Source organism: Epinephelus fuscoguttatus, linkage group LG4, assembly GCF_011397635.1.
Source record: "Epinephelus fuscoguttatus linkage group LG4, E.fuscoguttatus.final_Chr_v1".
Classification (NCBI taxonomy): Eukaryota; Metazoa; Chordata; class Actinopteri; order Perciformes; family Serranidae; genus Epinephelus; species Epinephelus fuscoguttatus.
The window spans coordinates 21,532,116-21,557,167 of record NC_064755.1 but is presented as its reverse complement, the minus strand read 5'-3'; the positions used below and the strand labels follow the sequence as shown (position 1 = coordinate 21,557,167).

The 25,052-nt window shown below is 43.8% G+C and overlaps 1 protein-coding gene across 1 annotated transcript in view; it reads right to left on the bottom strand.

The window, feature by feature from the left end:
* wwox (WW domain containing oxidoreductase) overlaps positions 1 to 25,052 on the bottom strand; it is a 160,735-nt gene that overhangs the window by 84,392 nt on the left and 51,291 nt on the right. Inside the window, exon 9 of the mRNA XM_049574621.1 lies at positions 21,238 to 21,502. Coding sequence (XP_049430578.1) covers positions 21,238 to 21,502 — 265 coding nt within the window. The remainder of the gene's footprint in view (positions 1 to 21,237; positions 21,503 to 25,052) is intronic.

Below are 25,052 nucleotides of genomic sequence, written 5' to 3'. Positions count from 1 at the left end.
TGTGACAGCTGTGAATGGGTAGGGTTTTTGGTAAAACAGAGAAGAAGTGTCTGATATGTTGGGAGGGAAGGTGTGCATTCCAATACATTACTCCCTGAATAACCTCATACGGAAAGCCACAAGTAAATTTTACCAAAAACCGAAAATCTTTAGTAAGGTTGACGTACTAAGTAGGGAAATCATTGAGAGTAAAAAAATGTCATAAGCTCGAACACCACTCTTGTTCTGTGTGTTAGGGACGTTTATGGGCCTGTACCAGGGCTTAATAAAAAGGTAGCGACCAGGTGCCAGACCATAAGCAGCAGGTATCCAAGAGACACAGGGTAGAAAAACAAGTGAATCGGGGGTTGGTTTTTACTGTCACTTGCACCGATGAGTGTGTTCACAAACAGTAACCCACAATCCTGCATAGTGTACCTTTAAGGTGCTGAAAAGGTTGTGAAATGTTTTATCTTGCACCTAAACATGTGCAACAGAGTCCAGCTACAGTCCACTTCATCCCAGTGTAATGCAACCTGTACAAACCAGACAGGGCACAGTATAATGTCACAGTTTGTGCTTAATTGCAGTGCAGAAACCTAGAGCGCGATGTAAAGTTGTGCGAAGGAAAACACTGACTCTGGTCCATTAGTTGTGTTGGAAGCCGAGGAGGAGAGTTGGAGCCCCTCCCTGCGGCTGCTAAAATATTCATCAGACTCCCTGAGAGCATGTCTGCTAATAGTTATACATGGAGCAGGAGAAAGAAGTGAGAAGAGGGAGGAGAGGAGAGGGGTGGGAGCGAGGCAAGAGGAGGAGAAATTGGGGAGATGAGCGATGCTCCCTGTGTGCATGTCAGCTAATAGTCAAACATGAAGCGCTAGGAGGGAGGGAAAAAAACAGGAGAAGAAAGAGAGGGAAGTGAGGAGAGGGGTTGTTTAAATAGTCTGTGGCTGAAATCACAAGGGGGGATGAACCACATTATAAAAAAAGCAAAAGTGAGGAAGGGAGAGAGACAGAAGGAAGAAGAGAGAGAAAGATTGAGAGGGAGTAATCACTCCTTTTCCTCCTCCCCTGCCATCACTCGCCCCTCCGAGCTGCGTTCCAGATTGATTAAAAGCCCCTCTTGTAATTGTCAGATCTTGTAGGAACCATCTCTGTGTTTGAGTGTGTGTATGTGTGTGTGTGTGTAAGAAGGAAAAGGGGGGTCATCTGTGTGAGCAGGGTAGAAGAGAAACCCAATTTCAATCACGTCAACCAGTGTAACAGTAGTCACTTCAATAGCCACCAGTCGCTACCACATCAATCAGAACTCCCACTCAAGGAAAGAAATATTGTTGATGTTGTTTTGTCTTTGCAAAACAGCAGCCCAGGTAGCCGAGCTCTATCTTTGTATCCTGCTGAAAGAAGAAAAACATACATGTGCATAAACACACGCTCACACACACGCACACAGTCATTTCTCCAGTCATTAAAATGAGAAACGGCCGACGGTGTAGGAGCTGTTGAAATACCATTAAGAAATGGAGACAAATGCAGTGGATCCCAGCCTGCTAAGGCAACCTTACTACAGTAAATCAGACAGTGACGAATATTACCAAGGCCACGCCGCATGCATATGCACACACAAATACACACGCAGGCAAAACACACGTGCGCACACTCATCTGCACACAAACTGTGCAAACAATCTGCGAGGCACCTTCTGAAAAAAGCTCCTTCGGTGGATTAATGAGTAATTATCCTAATTAAATGTTTCCTGATCATCCGTTGTGATATATGGATGATTATTATGTTCAGAGATGATTAAATGATAGTATAACAGAGCAGTCTGATATCATTTCAAAGAATTAATGAGCGTTTGTACGGAGGAACCATGTGGAAATAAGGCACAAATTAAAGATTGAATTAACTTTGATTTAATCAATTCAGGACTAATTGTGAGCCGTAGTAATAGAAAACTTTTTTGCTGTTTAATCACAGGTGGAGATGCATGCTGTTTTTTTTAATAATGCAGAACGCTTGAAGAAGTTCAACAAGTGAAGAAATGCAATCATGTGCATCCTGTGCAGACATACACAGGGCCAACAGACTTTCTGCAAAACATTTTAAAGCATCACTATATTAAATAGAGTTGTGTACTGGCTGGTGATACGATACGCATCATGATACAGGGTTAAGATTCAATATATTGCCATGTACTGTATATACCAGGGTTGTCAAACTCATTTTTGTTCACAGGCCACATACAGTCTGATTCGATCACAGGTGGACCTGACCAGTAAAACCATTGCATAATGTCCTATAAATAAGAAACACCTCCAATTTTTTTGTTTAAAGAAGTGCATTCTAAAAATGCTAATCCATTATCAAAACAAGTGACAAACGGCATGTGATGTCTTCAGAAGAACAAATGCAGCTTCAACAATATTTCTCAGTTTGTCCACAGTCACCTCACTGTCATTATACGTGCATTTTTCCATACATTTCCACTCCTGTATAGTGACATCACCACACCACGCTAAAGTGAAAGAAAAGAACTATATTCTGGTCAGGATGGAAAAGCCTCTGAAGTAGCCTTTTACATGAAGAAAGCTACTCAGTGTTCAACTTGCTCCTGAAACCTGGCACCTTTTAGTCTTCACAAGTGCATCAGTATAATGTGTGCAATGTCATCCAGTGGGCCAGATTGGACCCTTTGGTGGCCGGGATCTGACCCCCAGGCCGTATGTTTGACATCCCTGGTATATACTGTAAGCAAGGAATGTGGAAGGAAAACTCTCATGGTATAAAGTACACACCACCGTATGAATAGAAAAAGTTTAGGTTCAATTAACATTTGCTTTTAACTGTAAAAACACACACACACACACACACACACACACACACACACACACACATATATATATATACACATATATATACTAAAGGTGCTTGCAGGATTCTTCCAGTAAACAAATTAAGAAAACAAAAAACTGTTAATAAAAACTCAACAGTGCTTTTGAGAATCAATTAAGTAATACAAAGCAGAATATCATGATACTCAAGTGTATATACATTTTCCTACAGCGCACTTTGGCAGATAGTGAATAAATATGGAAACCAGAATACAACTTTCTACATAACAACACTCCTAAGCAAAGTGTTCTACAGAACGCAATGTCAAAACAATGCCAATATGTACTTACTTAATTTTTTTATCTGGTTTTCTCAATGAGAAAATGAGAGTTTGCATGAAGGTTAAGTGTACTTAATAAGTTTCTATCCAGATAACCTCCCTGCATGCAGATTGTGAGACAATAAAAAAAGATACAGAGTTAAAACAACTTCTCTTCTGATCCTCTGAAGACATATCTGCTCTTATGAGTAGCTGATTGTGTTACTTAGCTTAATGTAAACCAATAAACGAGGCTAACCTTGTGAGCGGGGTCGATGCTTATTTAAAAGCTCATTGATTAACAGTTGTGATTATTGATCATGCCATGTGGCCCAGACAGGATTGACGGATCTGATAGGTCAGGGTCCAGATTCACACAGACAGGACAGGACAGGACTGACAGACGGACTGGGAGAGAGGAGAGGAGAGGGTGGGCAGGCAGAGACTTTGATAGATAGATAGGACACACACACACACACACACACACACACACACCCACACACACAAACACACACACTAATACAGTTCCTCTTCTCAATCATGTACTAACTTGAAGAGATTACTTGGAGTATCAACTTATTATCTGCACAGCACTTGAACCTCTTCAATATTTTTGCCCTAACCCCTATCTCTCGCTCCACCGCCTGATTCACTTCTCCATACAGTTCACGGTGCAGAGCAGAGTAGTTGCATGTGAAGGAGATAGTAAGCAGTAATATTCAATTATTGTATGCACGGCGTCCCCGTCCCGCCCTAAATTGATTTCTTACAGAACGGGAGGCATCGCTCAGCACTGACACACAGCCATGTTTCCCCCATCTACCACATCCCACGCAAATTACTCCTCCATCTGCTCTCCCTCACCGCATCGCGCATTTACCCCTCTCCTCCCTTCTCTCCTCTCCTCTCCTCTCTTCTCCTCTCCTCTCCTCTGTCATCATCTCCCCTCGTCTTCCCCTCTCCTCTCTCCCCCGTCAGACTACACAGCTATCGGCGGTTGGCACGGGCCCCGGCTCCCATACAGGACGTTTAATCTGTCTTTAATCTCTTCGCATTGTAATGGGAAATGGTTTTGTGTTTTACTATTTGATTGAAGCTGCAAGCCCGCCCCTCACCACCGTGGGACTCTGTGTTTAGGAGTGGGAGGTGTTTTCAATTTTGCCCTTGCCTCAAATTGTCTTTTATCAAAGAATTCATATCAGTAATACAATTCTACATATTAACCAGGCTGTTTGTAAGTGGCCTAATAGGAGAGAGTGGAGAGAGGAAGAGATAGAGGCAGAGAGAAAAATGAAAACTGGCTTCCACTCACAGGATCTAAAAAAAGAAATTGCACTGAATTAACGGTCCACATTTTTGGTTGTAATATTCCAGAGACGACTAAAGAAAAGGTTGATAACACCTTGAATGTGGCTCGTCTGTAATAAGAGTGTGTTCTCACCTGGCGCTGGCACACAGGAGTTGTGAAAGTTCTCTCCCGTCAGGTTATACCATCATCATAAAGACCTTTACAATTGTACCTTTAATAAAGCCACACAAAGAGGGAGTGGGTCTAATCAATACTTCATATAGCGGGGATTATTGTTTGTTCAGACTCAACATAGATTCAAAACATCTCGGCTCGACAGTCATGTAAAGCTAGAATTGATTTGTTCATAAAAGCAGTGAAATTTTTGATGTCGGTGTCACGTTTATGATTTTTTTTTTCTCCCTGTATCCCATTTTTTATTCATACGCACATTGTCACTTTAACAAAGAACAGGCCTGCGGTTAACGCTGAATGGCATTTACAGTCTATGATGGTTAAAATCAACAGAAAGCCAAACATACATATAAACACATGCACACACACACACACACACACACACACACACACACACACACACACACACACACACATAGGTACGCACAAACACATACACACAGCCTCCTCTCTCCTATTCTAATTAAAGGGACCTCTCTGCCCTGGGTGTGTGTGTGATATTGACACTTAGCTCCGTACAATAAACTTTATTGGCAAGCCCTGCTTGATTACAGCACTAAACTAGAATAACAAGGAATATGGGAGGAGGGGACGTGGATTATATACTAAACAGACATTAGCGGGCTCTATTCAAATATCTGGTGCATTTTAATAGCGAGCCCTGAAAGGCCTCTGTCTCAGAGGAAAGCCTCTGTGCGCATGGACACCAGCAGTGAGATGAAGCTGAAATATACTGCGCACAAATAAAAAATGACATGAGGTGAAATATAGTAAAGGTAGAAAAATAGAAAGAGAGGAGATATATATTGAAGGATGGAGGAAGGGAAAGAGGGATAGATTTCCCGTCATTAATGATCTATGGAAAATCCTCTGTCTATTTTCAGATATACTGTTAATGGCTGCTCGCTGCCATTAAAATCGTTGCCATCCTGAACTCAGCTATTCACATATTGGCTGCTGCTTCATCTAATATTCATCTGCTGGAGGTCAATGGCAGTGGTGGCATGCTTAATTTGTATACACAAATTAAGGGTGGAGAATAAGAGTTTTAAATGAGCACGGTGTTGGGATTCAATAAATGTAGGATTTAAACAATTATTACATCTCAAAAACAATCAAAATGAACAAAATAACAAGTTTGTGTTTGGGTTCCCTTAAAAAATAAATAAATAAATAAATACAAATAAAAAAGACTATACCTATCCAGACACATTCAAAAAAGTCTCTACAGATGAAGATGTGAGTTGTGTAACTATATAAAGTTAAAGCACATGAATAGAAACACAGAGAGGGAGAAACAAAAAGAGAGTTTGTCTCCTCAGCACTCCCAACAGCCCTGGTGAAAGAGTCAGCCTCTTAAAGAGGACAGACCGCAATTATATCCTCAACAATGGTGTCTCAAACAATACCTGGAGGCAAAGACTTTGCAAAGCCCTCTTCATCCTGGACATTAAATTACCAGCCCAAGTGCTAAATCAATTAGGCTAAAGCGGCAGGTGTAGCAGAGGGTGGTGTGCTGTTCAAACACAAGTGTAAACCTGATCTTACTCTCCTTGCACTTCTCCTTGGTACTTTGTGTTTAAAGAAAGCATCGTGAGGATTTAAATCAAGAGACCCACAATGCTCTGAGCCATCAGCAGCCTCACTTCAGTTAGTGGTGCACTGTGCATCAAGCCTACCAATATGACCCAAGGCCTCCTGCAGAGGTCACCTGCTGTTAAATGTAGGCAACTGTTATCAAAAAGTTTACCAGAATGAAAAACAATTAAAAGACATGTAGGGGAAAATGTGTTTGTTTAAATAAGATTTTTTTTCTTATTCCATACATTGAGAAAAGCCTGTGATAACAGAGTTGTGACTCAAGAGCAAATGAACCGCAGCTGTCTGTCCCGCAGCTTCCACATCCACTGATGGGCTCCTCCTGCTCAGTCAGTTGAACTACAATGACCCCTACTGGCCTAAAGTGGTACTAGGATTAGTGCGCTCCTCAGACAAAGAGCTTGCATTTCATTGTGAACTTGTGGCTTTGCAACTGCTCATGATCTTAAACATGAAAACACAATCAGGAGGAGAAATTAAAGAAAACTGTCACTCACTTTTCCTTCTTGTGATATAAACTCCTCAAAACTCCACACAAAAACTCCCAGTCTAGTTTTTATTGTTTTGATTCTCTGTCTTCATCTTCTTCAGTCACATCCAACCACTCCAAATATTCTCCTCCCCCCCTTGCATCCTTCTTTTTTCCCTCTCTCTGGAGGCCTTGGCACCCTTGGCAGGGCCTCTCCCGCTGGGTCTGTTGGCAGAGCTCTGTCTCTGATTCACCCACAGCGTGCCCTCTGGCTTAACAGGCTGGCACAAGGACACGGAGCAGAGTTGAGAGAGGAGGGCAGGGCAGGAAGCATGGAGCTGCAGACTGATCGAGCTATATATTACTGAGAGGAAGTTATAACAGAATAGGTGAGCGGGTGCGAGTTCAGTTATTCGAGGTTTTAGGCCTGTGGTTTCTGTGAGCACGGCAGAAATGGGAAACCACTCCGTCAGTTTGCACGTGTGTCTGGAGAACATTAGAGTGAGACACACATGCGGCCTCACCTTGAAGAGCCACTGACCCCACACACCTTTATTGCATCTCCAATTAGAGGAGAGGGAGGGAGGAAGGGAGAGATACAGAGGGAGAGATGGAAAGAGAGGAAGGAAAGAGGGGGAGAGATGTATTTCATAAATGTAGTTCCATAAAGAGCACTGACCCAAATGGCATTCAGTAATTCTTCCCTGTGCCAGAGGAGGTGGGATAATCAGAAACTTCATCAAGCTCACTCCTTCCTTCTCTCCTTCCCTGCGTCTGCAACACCTCCTACTGTCCCACCCTCCGCCGGAACCTCTTAAACAAAAATCGCGTGTAATAACTGCACAACGTATACAGTGCATCCGGAACACGCATCAAAGAACATCCCTCTATCCCCACTTCATCGCTTCATTTTAATTAAACAAGTTTCCTCCACTCAGAGTCTCGCCATCTCCCATCTCTTTGATCTGTTCCCATCCGACTCACAGTAAAAGAAACAGCCCATCTCCACTTTCAGAAAAGTTGTAAGTGTTTGATTCTTGAGACTCCCAAGCAGCAGCAGAGCAGCATTGATTTAACGTACACAAAAAGGCATCAGAGCACTTAGAAAAAAAATGACCGAAAACATAAAAAGACAGGTCCTTTGTCGAACACTACGCTATAGCTACAACCCCTTACGGTCCATATGGGTCTACTTATAAAAGCAGAACAAATTCCTTTTTGAAACTGTTCAATAAATTTAGATCTGTCTTCATGACAATGTCGGCAATACATATCAAATCTGTCACCGCTGCGCTGAGATGGATATGGGAGGGCAGAAATCTGAAAGAAAATAATACAATTAAAGTGTGTCTCAAGCACCAAGTCCCCATCGATCCATTCTCTCTCTTTTCCAATACACTATGGACTCAACATGGACTTATTCTTTCTTAAGCACAACTGGGACCGCTCCCCCCCCCAGGGGTGCAACACTCACACAATGCTTCAAAAGAACATTTTGTTTATATGTTCAATACCAGAAACATCAATGAAATTATCCAATCATTAATTTCCTATTCAATACAAATTTAATGCAGAGCCACGGAGTAGCCAGCTCATATCCAATGAGGACATCTATCCCCAATCACTCAGCTCTGGGCTTCACAATGCACACACACACACACACACAAACACACACATATCAATGGGACTGTCCCTAAAACGGCCATTCCTCACAGACGGACTCAATACTGTAGAGAGGGGGGAAAGAAGGAAAAGAGCAAATAAGGAGGATGGGAGTGGTAGGAGAGGGGGACTGATTATTTCTTAAGCACAACTGTCAAGGTGAGAGTCTTGACACTGGATGGTCACGCAGAGCTGAAGAGACACAATTTCTTCTTCTGGTCTGTGGTGTATACATTTGGAAATACTGGTTTGGTCATGCAGGAGTATGGAGCCAGTGGTGGAGGAAGTATGCAGATTATTTAAGTAAAAGTAGCAGAACCTCCATTACAAGTAAAAGTCCTGCATAAGTAAAAGTTAAAATTTGAAAAGAAGAAGAAGAAGAAGAAGAAGAAGAAGAAGAAGAAGAAGAAAGAAGTGAGGTTGGCAGATATAGCCCGCTGCTCATCTCTGCAGGCAGCTCAAGGCTACATTAACCACTACTAGCATAACACAAGAACCTCTTACTGAACTATCACCAGTTTTAATCTTGGGATCCATTGAATATCAGTCTAACAACAGTAAGCCTCTGAGGACAACAGCCGATAGTTGGGGAGACCCGGTGTAGCGAGCAGATATCAGGGCCAAGACGACTTCTTCTGCATGTCAGTCATTTCGGGCTAATCTGTATAAACAGATATTTATATATGAACGCAGATGCATTTGAAAAAAACCTGAAGCTAATATATAGGCGGCACAGTGGTGCAGTGGTTGGCACTGTCGCCTCACAGCAAGAGGGTTGGGGGGTTCTAACCCAGGGTGGGGGAGCCCTTCTGGGCGGAGTTTGCATGTTCTCCCCCTGTCAGCGTGGGTTTCTCCGGGTACTCCGGCTTCCTCCCACAGTCCAAAGACATGCAGGTTAGGTAAGGTCACAGAAAATGAATGAATGAATGAAGCTAATATAAAGCGAAGTCATTGACAGTAGATGATGAGTTCAGAGATTGCATTTTGGCCAATGCGTTCTGCCTCAATCATGCGGGCGCAAGCTGAAATCGAACCTGGGATGCCGTGGCGAGGACGAGGCCTCTGCACGTGGGGCACCTGCTCTAATCACTAAGCCACCAACACCCCGAAACCACAACACTTCTGATACCAAAAAGTGCCCAATGGCCTACAAATTCTACATGCTTATGAAGGTATATGTTTATAGCGATAACATCGTAGGTATGTCGGCACCAGGTTTTGACAAGAAAGAAGGATGTGTGGAACTACAGATATCATTATCTTTGGTTCTACTGCACTGATGTAGATACTTTTTTGACAATGTTGTGCAATGCTAAATAGGTGGAGTAATCTTTCAACCCCTTTATATACTGTTGGGTAGTTTAATCTGTTAAAATGAATCCTTTACTGGTCACATGTTTTGTATGTAAAATCTTCATCTGTAAAGTTAGTGAAGCAAAGTAAAAGTAAAGTAGTGGAGTCGAAAAAGTTCAATAAATAGTAGTAGGATAAAATAGAAGATGAAAAAAGTTAAATACTATGTACCTCAATGTACTTACATTGCATTACAGGGAAAATGTTTATGTATGCGGAGGAACGTGGAGGAATCGGAGTTGAGAAAGAAATGAAAACACCCAAAAACCTTTCATACATCATAGTTTGACTGTGACTTCTATAGGGAGCTCTTAAGCACTCAAATCAACATGCTCATTCACAGAAAATTTCAAGATCAATGGCAGGTTCAACAGTTCCATGCTTGATGATCCAATCTATAGCTCTCTGATGCATGTGATTAGGAAATGCGTGGAAATGCTATCAGTATTGAATATCATACAGGTAGTGAACCCAGCTGAACTCGCACCTACTATAACCCCCCGACATGATACACATCAGATAGAGCTGTGAGCCCCGCGTGTGTGTGTGTGTGTGTGTGTGTGTGTGTGTGTGTGTGTGTTTAACATGTTAGAGCTGGCGAGATGACACGAGAACCAGGGTTCACAGGTCAAGTAGAGTCAAACCAGGTAGGCGATTGGCTGATCAGGTCTGAGTGTAATGACTAATCAATGGTTGAATGCATTAGCCTAATCTAATGGGCCAGGTGGGAGAGGACAACGCCAGACGCATGGAACACATGATTGAGCACAACATGCAACAGCAATGCAATCAATAACACATAGAGTGGTCTAACCCCAGGGGGGGTCCCCACTACTGGAACGACCCGCTCCACATGCATTTAGGAGGCGCTCCGTTATGTGTGTGTGTGTGTGTGTGTGTGTGTGTGTGTGTGTGTGTGTGTGTGTGTAAATATGTATGGTTGGTTGGTTAGGGGAGGACAGAAAAGGAACCGAGCTGTTTTAGTCTGATTGATTGGATTATGAAATGAAATGAGGGAAATCAAAGGCTTTTGTTTCTGGCCGGCACCCTCACACACACGTCAGTGAGTCGCTACTGTGTGTTTCTACCCACCTGAGAGAGAAAAGAAAGAGTGAAAGAGAAAGTGCTGTAAGTGATGAGTTGATTATCGGATGCAAAAAAGCATTCTATAACAATAGCAAAATACAGGAAATGAATCATCAGTCTGTTTATACAATCAGGGGAAGAAGAGGTGAGATGTTCTTCATATTTAGGCCTGTCCCAGGAGATAAAGGACACCCTCCTCTGTGCATGATTTGACCTTCCGCCATCACTCAGCGACAAGCATTATGTGAACCTGTTTGTGGGTTAAAAGCATTGCTGAGCTCTCAGGTACCAGTCTGTGCATTACTGGGGTCATTCACATCTCTAACCCCCCATCAGATGAATGTGTTTTAATGCAAAGTATTTTAATGGAGAGTAATGCAACAGTAACAGAAACACAAATCAGACACTGGATTCTGTTAAACACAGGGTGCAGCTGGCAGAGTTAGAGCAATACTGTTTTTGATTGTGGTTAGAAATTAACAATGACTATTAAGAGGTGGAAAAACATTGATCAAATTACAACCACCAGACAGACAGACAGACAGACAGACAGAGGGAGAGAGAGAGGGAGAGAGATGACAAGTTAGGGACAAGAGCCAGTCAGAGCAGAGGACAGGCCTGGGTCAATACTTGCAGCACATGCTGCTGACACTGCACTGATCAACACACACACACACACACACACACACACACACACACACACACACACACACACACACACACACACACACACACTTTCACATGGGCATGTACACAAAGGATAGAGAGACATCAGACCAATCAGTCAGCCGATGTCAATATTTCAAGAGGAAGACGGAGAAAAGGAGAGAATGCAAGTGTGTGTGTGTGTGTGTGTGTGTGTGTGTGTGTGTGTGTGTGTGTGTGTGTTTGTGTATGTAGCCAAACATCCCCACAGTTAAGGAACTTTTACAGACTGAATTTGGTCATAGTGAAACCTGTCCTCCTTTCTTATTTTCTTTATCTAAAGGAAAAATTAACTGACTAAATTAAGTATTTCATCCTCTGACATTACGTGTGGGACTGCCATTTTCAGCCAGATGTGATGACTCCAGTGAAAACCTAAAAGCTGTTACAAGAAGACCTTAAAGGGTCAGTTCACCTAAACTGAAATAAACATTTTCTCACTAACATCCGGAGACGTCCAGCAGGACAGCTGAAACGCATTGTATCTTCCTGTTTTTCCTGTTTTCCGTTAAGCTTTGTAAATTTTTTAAATCTTGTCATCATCGTCATTGTTGATTGACAGAGCATTAATTGGCAACAATTTTGATAATCGTTTAATCTATTAAGTAATTACTTTAAGGATTACAGCATTGTTAATGTGAATATTTGCTGGTTTTCTTATTCGTCTCTGATACTACAGAGAATCTTTGAGCTTTGAACCGTTGGTTGGACACACATTACATGTAATATAATATATGTAATAAAATATCTGAAGACAACACCTCCATGGTCTATAGGAGCTTTTGATGGATATTTCTGACTCTTTAATTTTACATATTTACACCTTTTTATAGAGCAAGCACATAATCGGAAGATCAATCAACAGTAAAAATAATAATAAGTTGCAGTCTTAATCTCATTGCGTCACTACAACATGGAAAATCTGTTGACTATTGTTTTAATATCTGTGATGCTGCGTCCCTGCATTTATCTAAATGTGTAAAGTTAGTTTGTTTTATGTGTGTTTCATGTCTATGAGCATGTAAGTGTGTGTGTGTGTGTGTGTGTGTGTGTGTGTGTGTCTGTGATAGGGGCCTCTCCATCTTTGAAATGAATTAGCGTGCGGTGCCTTATTGAGTGAGGTGCAGTGTTTAAGTGAAACTGATGAGAGATGTGTGAGCAGTGAGGACTGGGCTATAAGTATGTGGCTGGGGTCACAGGTTAATCCCTATTGATTTACTCCGCACCGTCTGCATATAGCCACACAGGAAGACAAGGAAGGAGAGGCCTGCGTGAGCGGCTATCACAGAACACAAACGCGGGATAAAAATCACTACTCGCACACTCTCAGTTACCTGATGCTAAGTAGGGTAAGGACAAGAAAATTAAGTATCATTTAATCTAAATGGGTAGTTAAACACCTTTTACTTAGAGAGATTGCAGACCGTGACCTCCTGGAGATCAATCAGAGATATGATCATTGGGTTCGTTTACACGTGATCACATGATCGGGAGCACTTGGAACAAAAAATAAAGAGATGCACGTTTTTCATTAAAATGTGTTTAACATGAACCATCAGGTTTAAATGCTTCCTTCAAACTGTGAGATCACAGCGACCCGCGACACCCCGACACATCAGACCACACTGTGTTTGATGAGAAACCCAAACAATACCCGGACCCAGCTGTATTTATAAACAAGCTCTTTACAATCTCACCCCAGAGGAGGAAAGGTGAAATATTACATTAATATGAACAACTATTAATAATAACCCCCCTCCCTCCCCTCACCCCATCACTCCTTCTCTCTCCATCTCTATCTCCCTCCTTCTCTCTGTCTCTCTCTCTCTCTCTCTCCCTCTGCCTCTAATCCTATCATGCGGGCAATAAGTGTATGCACCATGAGCACATTTAATTTCTGCGGTTGGTTTTCAGCGAGCCCAGAGGTGAGCCTTAATAAGGATCAATGGCACTTTATCTGGGACAGCACCCACTTCACAGCATGCAAATTACACAGCAACCCTTAAAAAAAGAAATGGATTTAATTAAAAAATGTAGAACCACGGGCTCTGGAAATTCAATTAAAGGATTTATGCAAAGGTTGGCTAGCTTTTTGTGTTGCAGTTCCTGCTTATATAATGAGCTTTTCATATTAAAAATCAATAGGTAATCTGGGCTAGGGGATCGGCTGCTTATGTACATTTTTGAAATCAATTTGAAAAATAGTCCATCAGCTCCATGTCACAACAAAGAGAGGAGGGAGCGGTGTGTGTTTGTGTGTGTTGAGTGTGTTGGGGGGGTCAGTGGCAGGAAAGCAGTGGGAGTGAATGGGTGAGAAAGGGGTGATAGGTTACATCTTTCTCCTCTCTGAGGGTCATGGGAGAAAAGCTCTGACACTCTAGAGGTAAAGGAGATTGAGGGTGAAGGAGGCAATGTGGAAGAATGGAGGGTAAGTGAGTAAGGATGTCTCTCTGGCCAGGTCAGTTTCTGGCTCTTTGGCCTGTTCTGATCCCTTCTATTAGAGACGGAGTCCCCTGGCAATGAGGGTCTAGCTGGCTCTGACCTGTGGCTCTGGGGTAATTTAGCCCAGCCCCAGCTCAGACTCAGCCCAGACTCAGACAACCCAGGCTGGGGAGACGTCCTAATGGCCTCCCTGAGGTGTCTGGAGCTGGACGAGCAGGGAGGATGTGGTTGAGGCTTTGAGTAATGTTTCTTCACAAACAAAACTGTCAAAGTCTCTCACAGAAAGACATCCTATATAGAGGTTAAACTAATGCGCACTGCGCAAAAATGTATTTAAAAAAGCAGCATCAAATTGCAGCTTTAAGTAGCGACTCTAATTTTTAGAAGTTGTTAAAAAATGACTTTCTTCCTCAACTTCTTCTGCTTTCAGCACGGATATTGTTCATACCTCCTTCACACTCATGTTGTATAACTACGCAGGCAGGAGGGGTGAATGACTGACTGCATACAGTAGCAGACTGTCAGCATTTGATTGGTTCTTTATTGATCCAGACACGCTCTCCATCACATCAACTCATCCACAATAAACCATTTACACAGTTTCCCTGTGCAATGGACCACATAACCAGGCCTCAGGCCATCTCTGTTCACCCACTGCGTGTGTGTGTGTATGTGTGTGTGTGTGTGTGTGTGTGTGTGTGTGTGTGTGTGTGTGTTTTCTTTAATGAAATGGTATCTCCGTGGACAATAATCCCAGTAACAGGATTGGGCAGGAACACACATGTCAATACAGCCAAATGGGATTGTATGCTTTTACCCATCCCCACACCAACACATCTTCTCTCCCTGTGTGTGTGTGTGTGTGTGTGTGTGTGTGTGTGTGTGTGTGTGTGTGTGTGTGTGTGTCTCTCCCTCTCTGTCTCCCTCTTCCTCCCTCCATGTCTCTCTCCCTCTCCCTCCCATACATAGTGCAGAAGCACAGCGGGGAATGTCTGGCAGGAATATCACGTTCATTAAATCTGCTTCCTCAAAAATGATCTAAAACATGGCCTCTGAAGGAAATCAGTGCATCATCAGAGAGGTCCATTCTCGCTATGTGAACCTCATACCAATTGGCATAATGTGTAATATTCTGTCTACACCACTGAGAAGAAACCTACACAGTGTCTCCAGTCAGGCTGGAGCTGACCCCCCTCCTGTGTAGCTCCTAATCATCCAAGAGGACTCTATTACAAGGGCCTGGCAGCTCATCTAACCCCACAGAGGAGAGGGGGGGTGGCGGGGAGACTGGGACCTCTGCTCCTCTGTCTTTCCACATGGTTGAGCACCACATACAACACCCAAGCACACATGCGCACGCACACACACACACACACACACACACACACACACACACACACACACACACACAGGTTGCCTCGGTGTGCAGCAGAGCCATTGCGTCTGTGTGCTACACCAGATAGCAGATAGAGCACCTGACCTTACGATTGTCTGCCGGAGAAAAACTGATAAAGAACACTGAGGTAAAAGTGGCGGCTGTGCTCACACGCAGCACCAACCTCACTGTACATCTCTTATATGGTAATGCTGATGTCTCCATCGCAGGACCTGTCTCTGGGGTTAAACCCCGAGGTGCAGGAGCTCCTGGTCACAGTAGGCAAGGCTCAGCAGAGGAGGCACCGGCGGTCCCACTACTCCTAACTGAACAACCGTTTCTCTAATACAGCCCTGACTGCTGGTGCCTGGTCAAAAGTTCAGCCTGTGCATATGTAAAAAGGTGGCCTGGTGCCCGAGGCAGGATCCTGGGTAAAATAATCACACTAAAACGCTAAGAAGCATGGGACTAGGCGAGAGCGCTGATGAAACTGGCCCCTGGGGGAACTGAGGTGTCTGATTGGACCAGCGGAGCCTCTTAGGCCTGGGCCCGCAACACCTCCCTCCCCTCTTTCTATCCATTATAGTGGATGATGAGGTACTGGAGCCACTGCCCACACTGATCTCCATTCAGCTCCGCACTGTCTGTGCCTATAGTTAAGGTATAGATTAGATGAGTATAGGCTGAGCACAGCTGCTCAGAGCCTGAGGGTACACTAATCTTGAGGGAGCAATCAGTCAGTCAACAAAATGTCACAGGGTCAGCGTTACAGCGTGACAAGACGGTGACAACTTTACAAAAGGTTACAGCCCAACTAATAACTGCAACAGTCACTGAAATTCATTCTGTGTCGTTTAAGTGTGAGTTATGATTCAAAGTGTACTGTCTAATAACTTTTACAGCATATAGTCAGAGGCCCGAAACCCTATCCTGAAATACTATCCTACATCAAATAAATCAGCCAAAATCTGTGTCAATCAAATTTCGAGCATTAAACAGAACTGTGATAACCGCTGTTTTTTTGCTTAGTCTCGCTCTCTAACACACATACATGCCCGAGCACACACACACATGCAGTACACACCACTGCAGGCCAGATCATTCGGCGCTGATAATCACACCAAAGGACACAGGGAAAACTCCCACTCTAAACACGCTGAATTAAAGAAACAGGAGTTACAGGCCTGGTCGCACAATCTCTGATAAGTAGATCAAGGCGCGGGGAGGGGAACATGATGTTAGTGAGAGATAGTTTGGCTGATTAAAATGTCATGGCTCTTTATAGATGCCTTTCTCAACTCAGCAAAATGGAATCAGCTCTGTACATCAATAGCAGAGTGGGCTGTGCTCCCTGCTAATAGAGAAGTTTCTTTCCCTTAAGTAGAACCCACAACACAAAGGATGCAAAATTGAGGAAGTCAAAATATATTTTGGTGATACGCCATCAAAATGCAGTAGCAAAAAAAAAAAAAAAAGATAAAAGTGAAGAGTGAAAGTGAAGCGCTGATAAAATAAGAGAGCATAAAGCACAATTAATGAGGGAGGAAAGCACGGACATGATTGGATGACCAAGTGTGAGGCTTATGGCCTGACATGACATTCCCTCGCCTTTACTACAACAATCAAATTAAAGATTTAGGACCACATGTAGCTCCAGGTGTTCCAGTAGTCTCCATATTGTGAGTTCATGTGTGTGCTTGTCTGTGCATGTGTGTGTGTTTCTCCCCGTGTAGGGCAACTGTATATCACTCCACCTGTGCTCCTATAAATCAAACCTGTGTTTTAAATGAGAGGCTGGTTATTTGCGCAAGAACACACACGGGGGCTTTGTGATTGTTTTTTGGAGTCGACATTCTGCTTATGTTTGCATCCCAGAACAATCTCCATGGATCCCGCAAGCGTACGCAAGCAATTAAAGCGATACCATCTTCATATCCCTGCAACCAATAACTGAAATAATATCACTGTTTTATTAAGCCCTTAATGTGGGGGCAGAAGGAGTGAGGAGTGGGATTTTAAAGAGGATACACTTTCAGGGGCCTTATCAACCCCAGATTTAAATAAGAGCAAATGCTCAGCTTAAGGGTGTGCCTCTGTATCTGTGTGTGTCTGTGTGTAAGGCTGCGCGTCTGTGTGTGGCCTTTATCAGACACGAGTTTTAGCTAATCGCTGTGTCAGCACACCAGAATTTAATTACTAGCTCTACCTTTGTCCTTTAATATTTACTAACATCTACACTATGTTTAATTAACCACGTGTAGGAGAAAGCCGTAGCCCCGTTCTGGAGGAAGAAACCGCTCTGCTAATTGCATCTGTGCACTTGCATCCTAAACGTTAACACACCCTTCTCTCAGACACACAAAGCACACAGACGCGTCATCCACTCTAGGGTGCACTTCCAAATCATCTGATTAAAAAGCATGTCTAACAAATTTTTGTTCCAACTAAAACTGACACAGACCAGGTTTGTGGGTTGAAACAAGACAGGAAGTGATGAAAAAGACCTTAAAAAAAGTTACGGGACATAAAGAAGGAGTGTTTTGTGACAGAACGAGTCAAATTGAGGAAATGTTCTGCTTGGCATTTTGTGAAAGGTGCTGAGGAGCAGTTCCTCTCATCTCTCATCCTATGTCAGAAGGAGGAGAGACAAATGACGGCCCGGGGCCTTGTGTCTGTCAAACATGATGGATCAGAATAACGCTTCACTAAAACTCCAGCACGCTGCCTTTCAACACATCACATTTTCCCTTCAGTGCAAACACTAAATTGATAAAGTATGAAGAGTAGCTAATGGAAAGATGTAATAGTCAAACTAAAGCATATATTAGGAGGCCACGGAGCCTAAAGGGTAGAGAGCTGCTATCAATTGAAAAGTCTTGCAGAGCAGAGGACACAATATAGACTAAGATAAATCACAGTGTTGGATTTTATCGTTCATAGCCAAGGTGTGAGGACGTTAACCTCAGGCACCCAACGTCACCTTACAAGCACACACGTGTGCTATGAACAGTCTCATGCAGTCATTTATTGTACAGCCACACCAGATGCATCCTCACAACAGTCGCCACTCTGAGACATTATTGCCTTGAGAAGAAACTTAAGCAGTATGTTTAATTGGATGCCATTAACAGCAATAGTTACTGTAGATGTGCTGGAAATAACCCCAATGCAAACACTTGATAATAAACCAGTGTAATGAATTAAATTGCTTCAACTTCACATCCAAATCTGAGTAAAAAATTGTGACAATTGAGGTACAATTGGCTCTGTGTAGCTGGAGCAGAAGTCCAGTAATAAAACACCACTCGGGTTCACATCAGGCAGGCTGTTTTCATCCCCCTCCAGAGGTTTCTCCATCATTGCCCAGGTGAGCATTACATACACCCACAACACCACTACATGCCTCATTTCCACTGCATGGTACAACTCGACTCACTTTTTGTACCAGGTCCTTCTCTGTTTTTGTTTTCCACTGTTGATAGTACTGTTAGGTTGAGCAGTATGTTCTTTAGTAGTCAAAGTAGTAGTTCATTCTTTCTTTTGGCTGCCTGGTAGTGGACGGGGCTTATTAATTAACCCAGAGGCTGATAAGGCTTTTTGGGTGGCAGTATCAGGAAGTGATTTTGGCCAACCTTGAGAGGGAGAGACCCGACATCGGAGAAACTTTTTCCCACTGACAGTAAAAAATAATGCACATAGCTACCATGACACAACCCACTGACTTGTGGACTCCCATTTTAAAACCTCAAGTTCAGCATTTGGCCGTCACCATCTTGGTTTTTGGAGCCAGAGGTGACCAAATTTGGCTGAGAGGTGGAGATGTGGAGGAGCGAGGGGTGAATCAGATTCGGATTCACAGACTGTATAGTAGTGACACCTTTCAGACACTCTGAAATATGCACAATTTTAAGCCATAACAAAATAACAATACCCACCCCAGTGCAGTGTGGTTTTGTGGGCTGCCATTGGTTTTTTAATCTTGATCAAGAGAATCAAAAATTGTGGTCACAATTCACGAAGCTTGGCTATTTAAAAATGGCAGAATTGTACAAGATGCCCCATGGCTTCCAAGTGACAATTCTCTCTGCCCAATCAGTGGTCTGCAATGTTTCAACTCCACCTATTGGCTCAGCTCGCTTGGAACCTCAACCACGTGCTGAAAAAAAGAAAGTACCAGGGACTCATTCATTCATTTTCCATAACCGCTCATCCTGTTAGGGGTTGCAGGTGTGCTGGAGCCTATCCCAGCTGACACTGGGTGGGAGGCGGGGTACACCCTGGACAGGTCGCTGGACTATCACAGGACTAACACACAGAGGCAAACAACCATTCACGCTCACGTTCACACCTACGGGCAATTTGGAGTCACCAATTAACCTGCATGTCTTTGGATTGTGGGAGGAAGCTGGATTACCTGGAGAAAACCCACGCTGACATGGGGAGAACATGCAGACGCAGCACAGATGGGCTCCCCCACCCTGGGTTCAAACCAGGGACCCTCCTGCTATGAGGCGACAATGCTAACCACTGCACCACAGTGCTGCCAACCAGTACCACATTCTATCCACAACTTTTGCTGACTGAAAACCAAAAAAGATGAGTAGTTGAGTAGAGCGGAATGAGACCATGCAGTGGAAATGCGGCAATAGAGTCCCCACCAGAAGCAGAAAACCGGATGCTGTTAGAGCTGTTCATAAAAACAGAAAGCCTCCTGTCTCTACAAAACACAAATGAACAGAGGCCACACTCTCAAATCAGAGGAAAACTCCAAGACAGTGCTGCTCAGCTTCATGAGTATCCCCTCACTTGACCTGCTCCTGTCTCCCTGGGTAACTCTTTCAAAGGAGAGGGTATTTCCTGCTTGTATGCAGTCTTCTGGTTCGAGAACCAGTGCTGTATGTAGAGGTAAGGCCAGCTACACATGCAGCTGTATCTCCTGCAAGACCTTCAGCTTCTTCCCCACCAGAGAATGACATTCAGTGTCCCAAGCCCGTAACCTAAGACCAGTTTGCAAAAGGGCGACTCTACCAGGAGTCCCTAACCCAATAACACAGCTCCCAGGGTCACAAGGGCACGTTAACTCCCACCACCATCACAGTAGAGTGTCAATTCTCCGAGGGGGTCTGGTTTTATTGTTCAAAATTAAACTTGTAAACAGATAAAAAAAAAAAAAAAAAAAAAAAAAAAAGCGCAGGTCCCTCTGGCACAGCACCTGGCCTCCTCTCTTTGTATCTCTCAAAAACAGTCTGTGAGGACATAACGTCTTTAATGTATCTCTGCTGCTCTCAGACAGGTTGAGTCAGCCTGCTAATATGACTCAGAACTTAAGATAATGCATCTGAAAATATCTGGTAATAGGTTCTCCTGATGGGAATGGGGGTAGATGGTAAAAACATATTTGACAGAGAGCTTATTATCTTAGTACTCCAGAGTACATGACTGCATAGGGGCAGAGACTTGAGTTTGTGCAGTGCATTTACTGTAACCTAATAGTGGCGGTACACAGGATCTGGAATATCGCCTACCCTTGTGAGAGGATAGGGGAACCGCCTCTCAGAGTTAAATAAACAGTGACAGGAGGAAGAGGAAAACAAACCACAGACTATCTCTCTATCTGTGAAACCCAGACTCTCTCCCTGAGCCCTCAGCACTCAGCAGATCAACCCCTCTCCATCCTTTTTCCTCTCCTCTCTCCCAGGAACGTGCCAAGACAAATATATAGGCTGGGTAAGGGACACATCGGAGTCAGAGCAAGGAGATAGCAATATAGTGAGGTGAATTCACAGACTTTCTTCCCATGTACAAAATCATAAATAGCTTCAGAGCAGCTCTAGTGAAATAAAAAGTTGCCAAATGTACAGGCCAGGTCATGCTACAGTTTGTGCAGACACAAGGTTACATAAAAACTTCACACTGGTTTTGTCCCTTACCATAGACTTGGTGAAAGGTCTGGCCAGAGTGAAGAGAAAGGTCATCAGCCACCAGCTCCGGTGTATGGAGGTGTACATCAGGTTCCCAGGATGCACTGCACTGGAGGTGACACCGTGAGGTGAGAGGCGGCGGTGGAGCTCATTGCTGAAGAGGATGTTGCAGAGTTTGGCCCGATTGTAAGCCAGCATGGACCAGTACTCCTTCTTTGGAGGAGACAGCAGGGCCAAGTCCACCTTGGCACATGAGTCTAACAGGTCTGTGAACCTGAAACATAGTCCAGATCAAGAGTGGTTAGTGTGTGTGCGTGTGTGTGTGTGTGTGTGTGTACGTGTGTGTGCAGGCTCTCTACTGGCAGATGTGTGGTGCTGGCTGCATACAAATCAAAGATGTGACATGATGTTCTTTAATTGCCTGCGACAGAGCTGTTAAACTCCAGATGTTTGACAAGGCCCCTTAAACATTACACTACTCGTTGTGTTATTATGCAGTCACGCAATAACATCACAATACACGGGCATGGAAACTACACTCCCTGCGTGTCGTGTGTGTTTGTGTATGCGTGGGAGAAGGAGAGGTAGGCTCCAAACTGGCGGAACACATCCTACATATTAATCCAGTCATTAGAAAACAACCAATCAAAGTGTCACCTGGTTTCCTTGTTGTGATTTTACAAGCTCGCTGCCTCTTGTTTACTGTCGCCTTCCGCAACATCCTTGCTTGGCTAAATTACAACATCTGCAGGCTTTTCATTTCATGTGCTGCAACTTCATAACTACTTTAGCAAGTAGAGGTTGATAAATCAATTGCTTGAGCACCAAATGCGGTTTTTGTCCCCCAAATTCGTTCACGTTCTACTGAAGTTGTGTGTTACAACTGAATGCTTTACAATGATACTGCAATCAATGGATTACACTGCCAGATGATTCACTAAAAACTTGCATAATAAAACATAAAGATTTTGGTTAATGAAAATATTTTGTCCTACATAAAGGTATGGAGCCAGAGCTGCAGCTTAGATCTCTCAGAGGTAATTTCATTAAGGATATTATCTCCCCTTGTTTGGCCAGATCTGATGCAGTACTAGGGCAAAGTAAACCTGTATTGGGCCAATTCCACAGTAAGCCCCTGTGGTGGAAACTGATAAAGTGTCCAGCCATTACTCGCGTGTCCATCTCTCCCACCCACTGTCCCTTATAGGTCACCGCTTTACCAGCGGACAAGGGGCTTAGGGAATACAATATGCTGCCAGGTCAGGGGTCGCACGCGGCTTGTGAGGGGAGGCTAAGTGAATAAACGGGAAATCAGCTGAAACTGAAAATAACACAAACAAAAAAGGGAGCGACTTCAATAGATGTAATATAGGTCTGGAATGAGGTGGACAGAATGGAAGATGTAATATGAGATATTGTCTATTTTCGCTCCTTCTTCCCCTCCCTCTAGTCCATGTCAGTGTGTAACTGACTCTCTCTGGTCCTGCCTAAGCCCCCTTTGAAGGGGTTAAAGCCACCGCTGCTTGTAGAGGAGAGAAGGAAAGGTGAGAGTATGTGTCGGGCAGGCAGTGAAGGAGAGAGAGGGAGCTGTAGGACAAAGAGTGAAGAGAACACCTGACCAGTCTTGGCCTTGCGATGTGTATGAATCGTACACGCTGTTCCAATAGCAGTTTTGTTTTCACACCACCAAAACTTGTGTGACCTCACTTGTTATTACTGTGTAGGCAAGTCTTGCATCAATCGCATGCTGTCAATACTCCCTTCATGACATGCTTTCTTTCAATAAGCTTTTCCTACCCTCTCTTCCTCTTACTTTTCCTACAGCATGTAATAGCAGTGTGACCCCTGAGTGAATCTGAGTGTCAAACCATCCCCTCCGCTGCGCCTGTCCTCTCATGCATGGCGCTCTGTATAACATAACTCATACCCGGGCCCCTGTAATAGTGCTGCTGTTTGATCTGCTAGAATAACTCTGCGTATGTTCTCCTTGTCTCAGGTCACTCTGCCGAGCTCCAATCAATCACTCTGCTTGGCTGTCTGACTGACTGAAGACTGGATCAATGTCTCTCACACACACACACATGCATGCTCACTAACTCTGAAACACATGGCTCAGGGCTCGGGCTCACAGATCACTGCAAGACATCATGCCTGTCTACTGTATGACAAGGAAAACAGAAGCCTATGGACTGGAGTTAACAAAAAAGATGGACGTGAAGAACAATAGACGGCAGAAGGAGGGAAAAGAAGGGAGAAAGGGGCTGAGTCAGGGGGTCAGACAGAAAGGAGCAGATACTTGATCAAAGTTAATTTTAGCTGATAAGTCCATCCATCATGTTGATGATACGTTTAATTCACAGTGACAGCCTGTGGAGGGAAATGAGTTTTCAGTGAGTGAGGCTGTCATGTTTGACAATATGCATTAAGTCTGAGCTATCAGTTTGTGGTGAAAACTCGCCAATGTACTGTAGCGGCTGTAACTGCGCGACTGGAGCTGAAGAGTTGTTGGGCTACTGTGACGCCAATATGGCTGAACTGTGAATGATGGGAATATGGGGCTAACAACAGCATGGTGCTAAACAACATTCCCAGCCCTAACCCTTCTGCCAGGATGTTTGGTTTCAATTACAGCAACCTGTGTGGAACATTTATGTGCCTTGAGCGTTGGAAGACACATCAAAAAAAGGTGGATGTCATCAAATATTAACTTGTTATCAGGACCGGAACGAGATGTTATAGGCATTCGGTCTCAGTCCAAACCTAGGGGGGGTCCGGGGGGGTCTTATTCTTCTCCCATTTAACACAGCTATATGCTCTATTTTTCAAGTCACTTGAGATAATAGAATGCCTAAAAATCTGTGCATCATTCGGGAAAAACATGAGTTGTCACAAAAAAAATCCTTTTCCGTGTGCATCATATTTTGTATCTAACTGTTCTCCAACTGTCTTCATCGTTTTAAAACCTGGCACAACAAATGTTGACGATGACTCATTTTCACTCCTGCCACCTAAAAATAGGCAAAAATTGTTTTGGTCATCTTGGGTATTTTTTGATAATGAGACATGGTTCACTAAACAACAAAAATTTGTCTAGGCTGGGCTGGTTAGTACAACATATTAAAGCCTCACCACTTCATTTATTTTCCGTAACCGCCCCTGTGACCCCCTGTTGGGGGTCACTGGAGGGCTGGAGCCTATCCCAGCTGACATTGGGCGAGAGGCGGGTACACCCTGGACAGGTCGCCAGACTATCACAGGGCTGACACATAGAGACAGACAACCGTTCACGCTCACATTCACACCTATGGGCAATTTAGAGTCACCAATTAACCTGCATGTCTTCAGACTGTGGGAGGAAACCGGAGTACCCGGAGAAAACCCACGCTGACACGGGGAGAACATGCAAACTCCGCATAGAAGGGCTCCCCCACCCTGGGATTTGAAACCCTCCACCCACGGTTCAAACCCAAAACCCTCTTGCTGTGAGGCGACAATGCCAACCACTGCAATGCCGCTCCCATTTAAATCCATCCCATAATAATCTGGATTGCTCTAATTACAAATCAAGAATCCCCAACAAGGCTGAGTAAATGTGGTCTTCAGTACTCTGAATTCAATATTAGGCCAACAGAAAAACACTTCCTAAATTATATGAGATTACTTTAGGGAATAGCATTGACTCTGGGCTTTTGAGAAAACGTTTGGGGCCAGAGCCCCAAATCTCTGTTAGTGGAAGCTTATCCTAAAATAGGGAAATAAATCTTTGCAAGTGGTGAGCAGCACAGTGGTGCAGTAGTTAGCATTGTTATCAGGGTTCCTGGTTC